Source organism: Chroicocephalus ridibundus, chromosome 6, assembly GCF_963924245.1.
Source record: "Chroicocephalus ridibundus chromosome 6, bChrRid1.1, whole genome shotgun sequence".
Lineage (NCBI taxonomy): Eukaryota > Metazoa > Chordata > Aves > Charadriiformes > Laridae > Chroicocephalus > Chroicocephalus ridibundus.
The window spans coordinates 50737831-50750401 of NC_086289.1; the positions used below are offsets into that span (position 1 = coordinate 50737831).

The following is a 12571-nucleotide window of genomic DNA, read 5'->3' on the forward strand; positions in this document are numbered from 1 at the left end:
TGTAGTGGGAATGTAAGAAAAACATCTCTAGCTACAGTAAAAGATTTGACTATTTCTTTAATAAAGTGTTTTCTTCCTATTTCAGTTTTCTTTGGCAGTTGAAATTTTTGCAAGGAAACCATCCAAAAGAAAGCTGCATTGGCAGTACCTTCAAAAATGTTCGCATATTTAGAAAGTCACAGGAAAAAAAAAAAAAAATCAGCATTCTGTATATATTTTAGCATGAAAATCTGAATAAATACTTTTTGTCAGTACTGTATCCAAAACACAGAGCAAAATAGTCTTGAAAAGCACGATGTATTGGGATGTCAAGCTGAATTGGAAGTTACGTTCTAAGTTATTCTCATCATACTAGTATCACAATGCTTCAATGATTTCTACTTTTAAAATGTTTCACATTAATAAGTGCAAACACGTTATCACCCATATGGAATGAAACCCTACTTTTAAATTAACAGTGTCTGTCTTTTTATCCCTATAACATATAACTCAGGAAACACTGCATCCGAGCAAGCCCAAAACTTTAGGCAATGTTGTATGCAACAACGGACAGAACTTTTTCAGGAAAGGCAGATGAGAGAAATGGGCAACAGCGTCCCATTCGTTTGCATACCAAATCTTTATATAAATATACTTTGGATCAAAGCCTGGGTTCTGTTAGTGATACTTTAGCAAAACACACCTTAGCTCTTCCAGTTTACTAATAAACTGTTGAACTACTTTTCTTCTGTATGCAGAAGTTTCAAAGTCAAGAGGAAAAGGACGCACACAGAACTCCTGAATAATGAGCACGAAGGGAAATAGAAAAAGCAAAGAACGAAACTACTAAAGACCATACAAACAGTTTGCACATTTTCTAGTGTTGATTTGTCCATCAAAAGCATTCTCTTAGTGCATTTTCCTCCAGATACCTGAAGGAATGCTCTCCACACACTCAAAGGGAATAGTGCCTCTCCTAGAAGAATGCCAAATTGTCTGTATGGATTCATGTACAGTAATAATAATAATCCTAAAGGCAGGAGAAATGAAGAAAAATGTGTAGCACTGAGGACAAGAGGAAGTAAAGGAGAAACTAATTTCCCCAGTTATGCTAATTCTATGGAAGTCTTTACACAATTTAAAATCTTGAACACGCTATCAATATTGAACAAAACCTTTATCAAGTACCCCCCATGTCTCTTCTCGAGCCAAGTACAATTAGTCCTGTTACCTGGGCTTTAGTATCTGAACCCAGTTAGCATTGCTTTAAAAAATAAAGTAAAAAAAAACCAAACACCAAACCCCCACCAAAATCCTCAAAATTTAGGACATTAGTGCATTCTTCTTTTTTTAACCACAGAGACTAAAGGAAACAATTATTCAATACTAATACTAGTACTAATACAAATACAAAACCCAGTATTTCCAAAATACTTATGCACTACTTAAAGGCACACAGCAGTATCTTTAAAGGTCAAGTTTGTACAAAGCTTAAAACAACTACTGTTACATGCACTGTAGCATTTCAGAAGGAATTAACTAAACCAAATTTTTGATTTAAGATCTCTAATCTAGACCCAAAAAAATACAGCTTGTTGACACACAAGTACTTGAGACCTGGATTTGAAGGAATCACCAATTTTGGTTGTCCATCCCACTAAACTTCCCCCTACTGCACTACTACTGAAGGAGAAATAGTTGAACTACAAACAAAGATGCTTCTGAGTTCTCAATTTTCAGCCCAATATTTTTCATCCAGTACAATATTTTTTCGGCAAAGTTAAATGAACAGCAGTTTAGATAACAAAGAGCGGTAACTGTGCTTCACTTGTCTGAACCTAACCTGTTTGCCTGTGCAGATGGAGGGTTTTCAACAGAATGATTTCACTGCTTTACAGAACTACTCTTTACACCACGGTATTTCGTAGGTGCTACTTGGCTGCGGTTCTGTTTTAAAAGATAAACCTGTGGTGAAAGGTTTAGTGTCTTTAGATAACTCATGTATAGGACTATAGAAGAGTTTAAATTTGATGCATGTCTTAACACAAATTAGTTTTCAGTTGTGGACAATTGATACCAGGAAATTCTGCACTACGCCACTGATTCTTTTAATACCTTAGTAAAATATGAACACAGTAATTTATAAGAACAGATCAACATTACAGATCCATTATTGTACATTTTGTGGCCTAAAACCCTAATAAATGCATTTGTCCAACTGTGGAAAAAAATTAATTGAAATTACTGCAATATTTTTTGTCCAAGCTACAGAGCAACTGTGATGGTTTAACTGTCATAGAATCATAGAATTGTCTACGTTGTAAGGGACCTCTCAGGTCATTGAGTCCAACCATCTACCTAACACTGACAAAAAACATCACTAAACCATGTCGTTAAGCACCACATCTACCTGTCTTTTAAATACCTCCAGGAAATATTTTTTTTCATAGTTGGAAAAACAAAAGATTAATAAGGAAAGAGAGCCCTACATTTTGATTGTGCTACCTGTTTTTACATCCATTTAGCTGTCTGTTTCAAATTATTTTATGTAATTTTTAGTCACGTGTACCTGTTTCATGATCCATGTAATTGGAAGCAACTGTGAATGTCATGCTTTAGGGAAAACTGCATTGCATTCAAAAGACAGTGCTCACTCAAGCTAATAATTTTTCAAACTAACTTACAGGGAAGAATATCCTAACTGCTCATTAGCACAGTAAATTTCATTTCATCCTTTGTGTCACTAAAACATGTATGATCAATTACATGCTATACATTAGTTTCTTTGTGAAATAAGGCATCTGCCTATAGGCAAGCTTAACCTTTAAGCAGCTTGTTTAAAGAAATATTTTAAGAGTTCAGCTCTAAAGTCTTGCTTTTCCAAACTAAGGTGCTCCTGCAGGTAGAAGAAAAAGGAGCAAAATTAAAGCACTCCTGTGAAACCACTGAAAACAACACCAAAGTATATTTGAAACAATATATGATGATACATTTTCCTGTTTCACTTATCTGTGAGGCTTAAAAACTGTAACTAGGGCTGAAAACAGACACTATCATAGTCTTAAGACTTGGTATGCCAGTTATCTACCACTGAGATATACTTAGATAGAGATGCTATTTAAATTCTATCTCATGTTTCATCAGAGGGCATTCTCCAAATAAAAAAATATTTCCTCTTAAAATTGAAAACTTATCTTTGTCTAAAAAAGCAGACAAGGAATACTTACCTATAGTGATGTAGATTTAAGGCTACAAATGAAAGTTGCAGGTGTTCCACAGTGATATATGAATGCCTTTAAAGTGTGTACTATCTAGTTATTTATAATTTTGTCATTGTTATTTGTATTCTGTTTCAAAAACCATAAATATGGCTCATTCTCACATAACATTTCAAAGTGCTTAGTATTAAAAACTTTGAAGGATTTCTTTCTCAAACTCAAATGTTAGAAGTGATGTAAGATGAAACGTACAAGCGACAGTAAAATAAAAAGTATCTCTTACAATAAAGCTCATTTTAGACCTATTCCTTCCCAAAGGAAGTACTTACATAGGACAACATATTAATATGACTTTGTTAATTTTTAAAAATTAAAGACAGCATGAGCAGTAACTAATTAGCTATCTTCTGCTGACAAACCAGATGGACTAAATGTTATTTTATTGATTTATTTGAAAGCTAAGATTCTCACTATCTTCTGAGGTTTTCAGTACAGTTTCATTGAAATGGGACTGCTCAGATTGCAATCATTTCTAGAACAAATATATTACAGTAACGATCTTGCTGTAGAAAATGTATTTTTTTTTTAAAGTTTCTAGCTTCACAATGTTCAAGGAAAGTTAGACAGAACTATGCTTAAAGAACAAAGATGAACACAAAAATGAAGATACGCAGGAAAAAAACCAACCACTTAAAACCAGCCTAATTTCCCTAAAAGTCTGCACTTCTACTTCCCAGGTGACTCTTACAACAGATGCAAACTTAATAAAGCAAAAAGCTGTTTTTACTTAAAAAAATATGTTAATGAATTTCTCAAACTAGAAAAGCCTTTTCCTATCACAGTCTTGCCTCATCTACTGCCTTTTTAAAACTATCTTCCAGATAACACGACATGTTCTTCGTAATAAAAAATAGGATCACAGAAGGTGTGAAAGTAAAAGTGATGATGATTTGTCAAGATATCCACTTTCATATTTTGCCTGGTCTTTCTCTGACAGCCATAACATAGTGGTGTTAAATTAATTTTCTGAGTAGAGATTTATGAATGGTGCTCTGCATTTTAAGTCTTGCGATTACAGGAAGAGGCTTCTGTATCTTTTTCCTAATGAATGCTTCCGTGCACCCAGGGAGTGCAACAGAATACCACGATTATGAAAAAGAAGGAAAAAGACATTGACAGATATTTAGTCAGGTTATTATTTTTGTTAAGATTAAATGTTACAGCTTCACCAAATTGAAAAGAAATCTCTCAGATTTCTTATGTTAAGAAGCACCTAAAGCCCTTGGCTGAATTCCCAAAGGAATCCATATTGACATGCAACAGATTAAAGAGGAAGCAACGTTTGATATTAAAACATATCTCAATACCAGAAAACATATACTATGTTCATTTCAGCCCTTTATTTTATCACTTCAATATAAAAAATTTTCGTAACTGCGTGATGTAAATTTTATACACGATGCTCAACGTGCTGTCAGTCCTAAACAGGTTTTCCCTCAAGTCTTCAAGTTTTCAGAAGCTGAGAAATAGATTCTACAAAGTATTCTTTCCCTCTTGATTTCACTTGCATTATAAAAAGATAAAATACATTCTAACAACGTGTACATTCTAATGAAAGTATTTCATACTAATTTAACTAATAAATTTCAATTAAAAACAAACACCATTTTTCTTAGGTCTTTCAGCTAGCTAGAATATAAGCTTCCTTTAAGGTAGAAAAGGACAGCATGAAAAGTAAGAATCAGTACATTGCTTGTCAATTAAATTTGTATAAAAAGCAAAATATACACACAGAGAAAGTTTAAATATTGGCAACATCGATTCGTCTATTATACCACTTCATACTGCATTTTAGAGTATTGTAAGATTTCTTTGGCAAACTTAGTTTACTTCAAGGTTTTTTGTTATAAAAGCATCTGTTTTACTACAGTAGTAGGAAGATAATCAAACAGTAAACAATTGTGAATAAATGTAATTACACGAACAGAATGCACTCTCTGAAAATTCTACCAGAAAACTTTTACCTGCTTCCAAAGATGACTCCAAAATACTGAAAATAATGAACAATACATCTTTCTTCCCCACCCCACCTCCCCCTTCTTGGTATAAATCATAACTTAAAATATAGAATACAATAAAATTCCTACCTCTTTCATTAAGACTGTTTAGCACTGCCCTTTCCAGCTGTTCTTCTTCAGTGAGCCCACCTGTATAATCATAATAGCTCCTTGGCGCTCTGTATTGGTAACCTGGAGAGCCATAATAGTCTGTAAAATGAATACAAAATACAGAAAATAAACTGCTGCTACTGTAGGAGACTGAAATTAGATGTTATCTTTATGCTATCTTTCTTATACAAATTATTTTAATTTGGAAGAGAAAAAAATTATTAGGATTCAATTACTTATACAATATATGCCATGAATCAATTTCTAATTTACAAAGCCAGACTATGGTAACAGGAGAGAGAAAAACAACAGAAAAAAGATGGATCAAACATCTCAGTTTTTTTTCAATCGTTATAAATAAGTGGCATAGAATTGCCATTATTAAGAAGTTTCACACAGAAATTGAAAAACACTTTTCATCAGCTACTTTTAACATTTAATTGTCAGTACTTGGACACCTTATTAATGTCACTAGAACAGCAACAACAAAACAGGTAGGTTTCAGGCTTTTCCCCACCTTTCTCTCCCTTCCTCCCAGTGCCCATAAACAATACATGCCAGTGTCATCATAAATTCAAACAATGTTTGGACCTAGAAAACACATGGGAAAAGATTCCTGCAAATTTTTGCAGTAATATAGAATATCTGCCCTGGAAAAAACCCACACCATAGATCTCACTGAACGTCACAATCACTGTATGTTGCCTGCTCTACCACCAACCAAGAATTTCTGACCATTGGCAAAGTTTGTCAAAAATAAGCACAAAGAAACCATCATGCACCCAAAAAAAATAGGATTTAAAAGAAAAAAATTACTTTGCTAGAGAATTGAGGAAGACTCCCTTCCTTCTAACACAATCTGATCTTGCCTGAGCACAGAAAACCTAAACTGAGAAAAACTAAGGAGAAAAGTCCCACTTTTCTATTCCATTTTTGCATCTTCGAAATACAAAGCTTTGGGCGGTATTTTAATTTCTCTTCTAGACAGCTGGACAGGGGATTTTGAATAACCATTGTACAGAAATATAGCCAGTTCCTTCCAACTGATAGAAAATGTACACAAGTTTTTCAAAATGAAATAACTGGAAATATTTTTGTATGAAACAAATACAGCATGCCATTTCCCTTTATCTGCAGATTACTAGCATCAATGATAGTCTTGTATTATCTCATTAGTTATATGGATTCCGTGTGCAAACTTCTTGTGGAGTTTCTGTGATTAGAAACAAGCACAGACTATGAAGTGAGGACATACAAATAACTTACTTTAAAAAAAATCATTGTGTTAAAGAACCTTAGGACAAATAAAGATAGCAATACCATATCTTAGAGTAATACAGGAAAAGCAGGAAAAACTAAACAGTGACTGCACACTACTCTGCACAGAAGTATATATATTCCTCTGTGTCTTTGCAAATATACCTCCATATATTTTATATACATGTGTATGTGCACAGAAACATATGTATGCATATATACATTATACACACAGAGGAAAAAATGTAATTCTGTCTGTTTGCAAATTTTTCTTTTTTGGAACGTAGAGCTAACACTGGGAGATTTTTCATACATCTGCAGTGACACACTTTGTCTTAACCTCCAGTAACCTGAAATTCTGCCATTTCTCAAGTGATCATCAACCCCTTTGCGTTAGAAAAGATTATTTTTATTTTTTAATCTGTACAGTCTATTACAGGCATACTTTTAAAAAACTTTAAAAGCCTTTAAGTCTTACTGGCTACATTTAAGAGACATAATTCTGCTGAAAAATAAAACTGGCTGCAGGATACCATTTAGCTGATAAATATATACTGTTTGGATGCAATCTTCATATATACCCCTCATTCCCCTCTCCCTTATGTTAATCTGAATGAACATTTTCTCAGCTATAAATTCATTTTCTGGTGTCTTCAAAACCACATACACGAAGACTATCAAAATTCGGATACTAAAAGCATGAAATTAGCTGATGAAAGAAAAAGGATGTCATATTTTAAGTTTGTTCTATTGCTGTAAATTTTTCTGTGTTTAATGTTTTACACTGTCATCAAATTGTAAGTGTTCAGAAAGCCATAATCTTTTATTTTAAAAACGAGGAATAGTTCAGTAACATCGACATGTTCAAGGTGTTCCTATTAATCAAAATAAATGTCCTAATACTTTATTCATGGACTGCATTTAGAGAAAATGTAATTCATTTACTAAATGTGTTAAAATTACACTTAAAATTATTTTTTTTTCTAAAGCTCTTTCCTTGTACTGTTTCATAAAATCTCTTCTCATTATAACTTCATCTATTTTTCTATTGAAATAGGTATTTAAAGGCAGATAGCAATAAATCAGCAATACCAGAAAATGAAAAATTAATCAAGGTAAGGATGTACTGTATATGCATCATTAGCCTATAACACTACAGAGAGTTTTCTTAATTCGCAGATAGCCAAGTTTATTACATATATGATACACCAAGCAAAAGGTTACATCTTCCATAAGGACTTCTGCAAATAGCATGAAAGACAATTACAAAGCATATAAACAGGGAATGAACATAAGAAATAAACATAGTTTTTAAATTGCAGTAGTAAGTCATTTTAGAGAAATTAATTTAGTACAAAAAAGTAAAATATGTATTTACATCTAAAGCCAAGCTTAGAAGACAGGATAATTCAGGTTAACCCTCTCCTTTACCTCCCTTTTGTCCACAACTACTCAAAGCAACAGCATGGCTGCTTCAGGGACTGCCCAAGACATGCAAAAAACCCCAGACTTCCTTGTTGTCAGCATACTAAACTTGATGTAGGTGCTAGGTAGACCCCCATAATTCTAGATATATTACATGAAATCTCTTCCTGTTTAAGAAGAGCTGGAAAAGAAAAGGTAGAGGGCTATTCAGAATCTGCTCCAATTCCACACGGGTGATCTTTTACACCCACCAAAGCTCCAAGCAGCTGGTGGTCGTACAGTGGCTGCAGCAGATTATGGAGTCAAAATGTCAAGTACAAATTCTAATCTTAATCAGCCATTAAAGTACCTTTTCTGATATAAATCTTTAGAGTTTCCACTCACCCTGCTATAGTGGAATACGGAAGGAAGATTCAATCTCTACGACCATGGAATACAGAGCAGCACGCCTGGGCCCTGGTGGACTGAACAGTAACTGTAGCTGGGTGAGTATCTTTAACTGGACTGAGACTGCCAGTCATAAGCGTGTGCTCGCTACATAGTTCGTGTTCACATATTATTTCATTTCACAATATTAATTGCATTTTACTTGTTTACTGCCCTTTAGATCAAGTGGTTTTTGACTTGAGAACTGGAATAATGAAAATCCTGGGTAAATACACTTTTAAGTTACAACAATCTTTGATGCTGTTGGTAAGGGAAGTAGGTCAAGACCTTTTTGTCAGGAATTACAAAAAAATTCTTCAAAAATATTCAAGGGCCCATTAATTTCGTTTATGGGGATTATTTAACATAATGATTTTATATTTTTAGGTAATGAATTTTAGATAGATCATGGAAGACAAAATTCACCATGGAAAATAAAAGCAGCACTAACCTTAGCTCACTGTGGCAAAGAGTAAGCGCATCTCACTTATAAAAGATTATTAAAAAAAATAAAAAACCCTGCACGACTAAACCTCAGAGAACAGTAAGAACGATCAAACGTACGAAATAGTTTTCATATAAGCAACCATACAGACCACAATTTTCCAACCACAGAGAAGAGACGACTTTGGTGAGTATCGTACTGAAGTCTATAAAACCATAAAGAATATGAAGAAACTACATAAAGAATGAAGGTTTGGTTTTCTTTCCCAAAGAAGAATTAATGTGCACCAAATGAAATTAGCAGTTAGCAGGTTCAAAACAAACAAAAATGACAGATTCTACACCAGGAAGTAAACTGTGAAATTCTCTGATGTTGTAGGTGTTAAAAAAGTTCACGCCAATTCAAAGAGCTTTTGACATATTCATGGAAGAATAATCCATCACAGGCTATTAAAGCCAAAATTCCCCCATAAAACTTTCTGCTGAGAACATCTTTAAGCCACTACACACTGGCAGATATTTGAGGGAGTTATCACTATATATTTATCCTGTTCTTACAGCAGATGCCTAGGAAGGGTATAAATCACTGCAGGAGATAGGATAAAGTCAGCTATACGTCCCTTAGCTTTGATCCAACAGCCCGTCCCACAACTGGCTCCTCTTCCGTCCCTCCCAGACAAGGCCTCCACCTATTATTTCTATACACTCCATATATGACTTAATGTTCTGCATGAGAAGTGAATCAAACATGCTACATTCGAAGTATGCCAGTATTCCAACTATCCATCTATATACTGTGATGATAACCTAAATCTATTTTGGTGAGGAGTGGGCTTTTTGCATATAAATTACTTGATTTACAGAAAGTGCTCAAAGGAAGAAGTTCCTTGTCGGAGTGGGGAAAAAACCATCCTAGAATGGAACTGATAAATTTGCCATATCAGGGCAGAAGTATCAAGGTTCAACGGGCTGCTTTCAGTAGATATAATTTCCTCCCTGCTGCACCTTCTGCAAAAGGAATAGTATTTCCCCAGAGTAGCATTTTATGAAGTCATGATCTTAATTTGAGGTTTAAAGCGTCTTGTACAAGAAAATACATCCACAGTTCCCTAAAAAGGAAAAGTGATACATGGCCAGAGAAGTAATAAGTTTAGCAAGTGTACTTATGTGCAGAATATTTTGTATATCATATATGTTTCCATTTAACTAGCTCCTCTATAGGTTTCCTATCATTAGAAAGATTGATGTCCCTATTTTTAAAGATGGAATAAGACTTCAGGTAAGTTGGTGAGTGTACTCACCTGAATAGTAGTAGTCCCTTGGCCTGGCAGGGTCAGTGAATGAAGAAATGCCACCTAAATATAAAAATAATACGTGTACTATTAGAATAAATTAAACACATTGTGTATCTTCATAAAATACAAAAACAAATTTGAATTAAGTCTTTCTTTCAGAGTCTGTTTCTTAAGATATAAATATGAAACAACTCGCACCTATGGATTTTTTTGGCATCAGTGAGAGAATATATTATTGGTAAACTTGTATATGTCGTTCTAGATTTTATATTGTGTGCCACGTTTAAGCAACATACCCATGTAGTCTAGAAAAATGCAAACCCACCTAACAAACGTCTTCCAGAACATATAATGAATAATTTCTGCACTGAGATTGTACATTGGTAAAAATGGATTAAAGCACAGAAAACCGAGGACTGGAATAACACTGCACTGTTTCTGCTCCGCTACATAGGAGAAAGATGACCTGTGCACTGGAACACTCCTTTCTCCAGGTCTTAGTCACACAGCAACCTTGACAGCAGCGGAATCTCCATAGCACGTTTCACTAAGTGTGCCATGATTTATCACAGAATCCTAGAATAATTGAGTTTGGAAGAGACCTTCGGAAGGTCCCTAGCCCAGCCCCCACTGAGAGCAGGGTTAGCTGTGAGATAAGACCATGTTACTCAGTCAGGACTTCACCTTGTCAAGTCTTGAAAACATCCAAGGATGGAGACTGCAGAAACTCACTAGGCAGTGTGATCTGATGCTGGACTGTCCTAATAGCCATCACATAAGCACACACCCCTCCTTACACAGAAACATACAATATTAACATTTAACTAATCTGACACTATGTCTGTTCACTCCAGTGGGGTAGGAAATCTGATGCTCCAGTCTGTTTTTCCACTTAAAACTGCTAAACATATATGACTTACAGACCATATCACCAAGCTGTGATAAAACTTCCCGTGAAAAGCACACACATCTGAACAAATAATTTCCCACTATACAAACACCATATCCACGGTCAACTTGATGACAGTCATAAATAAAGTACTCAACATATTAAGTAATCAGACATAAAACCCAAATAATCTGACAGCTGCTGTGGCAAGGCTTAGACTTCCAATTAAAACACTGAAATTTATTGGAGTGTTCATATAAAAGTTTGCAGGGCTGTGTTTAAAACAATTGCTAGACTAAAGATACCATCATTTTTTTAAAGTAAGTACCACTACAACATGAAAAGCTGTAGTATTACATTGTTGGAAAGCTTGAGAATTCCAGTAACAATTTCTCAAGCATCCCACAACCTTTTTCAAACTGTAGGGACTTCCACTAGAATGGGAGCAAGTAGTAGAAATCAACATGGAAACCTACTGCACTCTGGCATATTTTTATGGCTTCATTTGAAGTGACATTTTCATTGACATCGTATGTGAAACATTTTACTCTAAATAAGCATTTAAGAAGAAAGGTAAATGGTATTCCTCTAAGTAAAAATACCTGTAAGACATTTACTGGTTCTTATCATCCATATTTAAAAAAAAAAAAAAGTCGATCTCTTTCCTCTGCACTCGCTTTAATAATCAGCATATCTTTAATTGCCTAAAATCTTGTTGGAATGGCCTGAATTTCTATATGCAAGACTCATTCAATTTTAAAAATAAAAGTGTCTCTTCTGCAGATTTTACAAATTGAGCAAAATTACATACCTGCACAGGCTTTCATGATCTTTTTCAGAGGTCCCATAGTATACATCAATCCAACAAGAATCCCTGCCAGATGCCCAGCAAAAGAAGTCCTACAAAAAAGCAAAATCTTGTGAGTGAAGGAAACGAAGACTTTTTTGTAGGGATGGAGAATGGGGAGCGCAGAATTTGTTGTAACAGAGAAAGTCCCTGAGTGAGATCAAGCACAGAGAAATTACTTGCCTCCAAGGACATAGTGTCAAGTTTTCTTTCTTCATAACTAGCCTAAAATTGGTGGGTACAGACAGTCGCAGAAAAGTATCTAACAAGTATCCTAAAGAAGCTGGAAACTGCTTGGAGAGATCATTTTAATTGCTTGTTTAAAGGACAGAATACCATTTCCCTAAAAGCATTTAAAGACTTACTGGGGTAGGAAACTAGTTTTAATGTACAAAAAAGTAAATCCACAGAATTATGCTGAAATGTCTAGGTAGATTCTACGAAAAACATTTACAGTTTCAAGTGGATGCATAAATACAGTGCTTTCTACTGCACTATCAACACAATCCTGCAATTAGTCTGAGATAAGCATGAATGCAGATCTGTTGCAATCTTTGTAATGCAGTGCCTTCAAAATTAAAAGAATTAGTGAAACACTGAGATCATAACTCTTTTCTATACAT

General features: G+C 34.5%; 1 protein-coding gene across 8 annotated transcripts in view; it reads right to left on the minus strand.

The window, feature by feature from the left end:
- Positions 1 to 12571, minus strand: part of RHBDD1 (rhomboid domain containing 1) — a 46754-nt gene that overhangs the window by 14660 nt on the left and 19523 nt on the right. For all 8 annotated transcript variants that reach the window (XR_010071739.1, XM_063339672.1, XM_063339671.1 and 5 more), the window contains 3 exons: positions 11913 to 12001; positions 10219 to 10272; positions 5345 to 5464 (listed from right to left, as the gene is read on the minus strand). Coding sequence is in view for 7 of the 8 variants with exons in the window: in XM_063339672.1 (XP_063195742.1) it covers positions 5345 to 5464; positions 10219 to 10272; positions 11913 to 12001 (263 nt within the window). In the remaining variant the exon portion in view is untranslated. The remainder of the gene's footprint in view (positions 1 to 5344; positions 5465 to 10218; positions 10273 to 11912; positions 12002 to 12571) is intronic.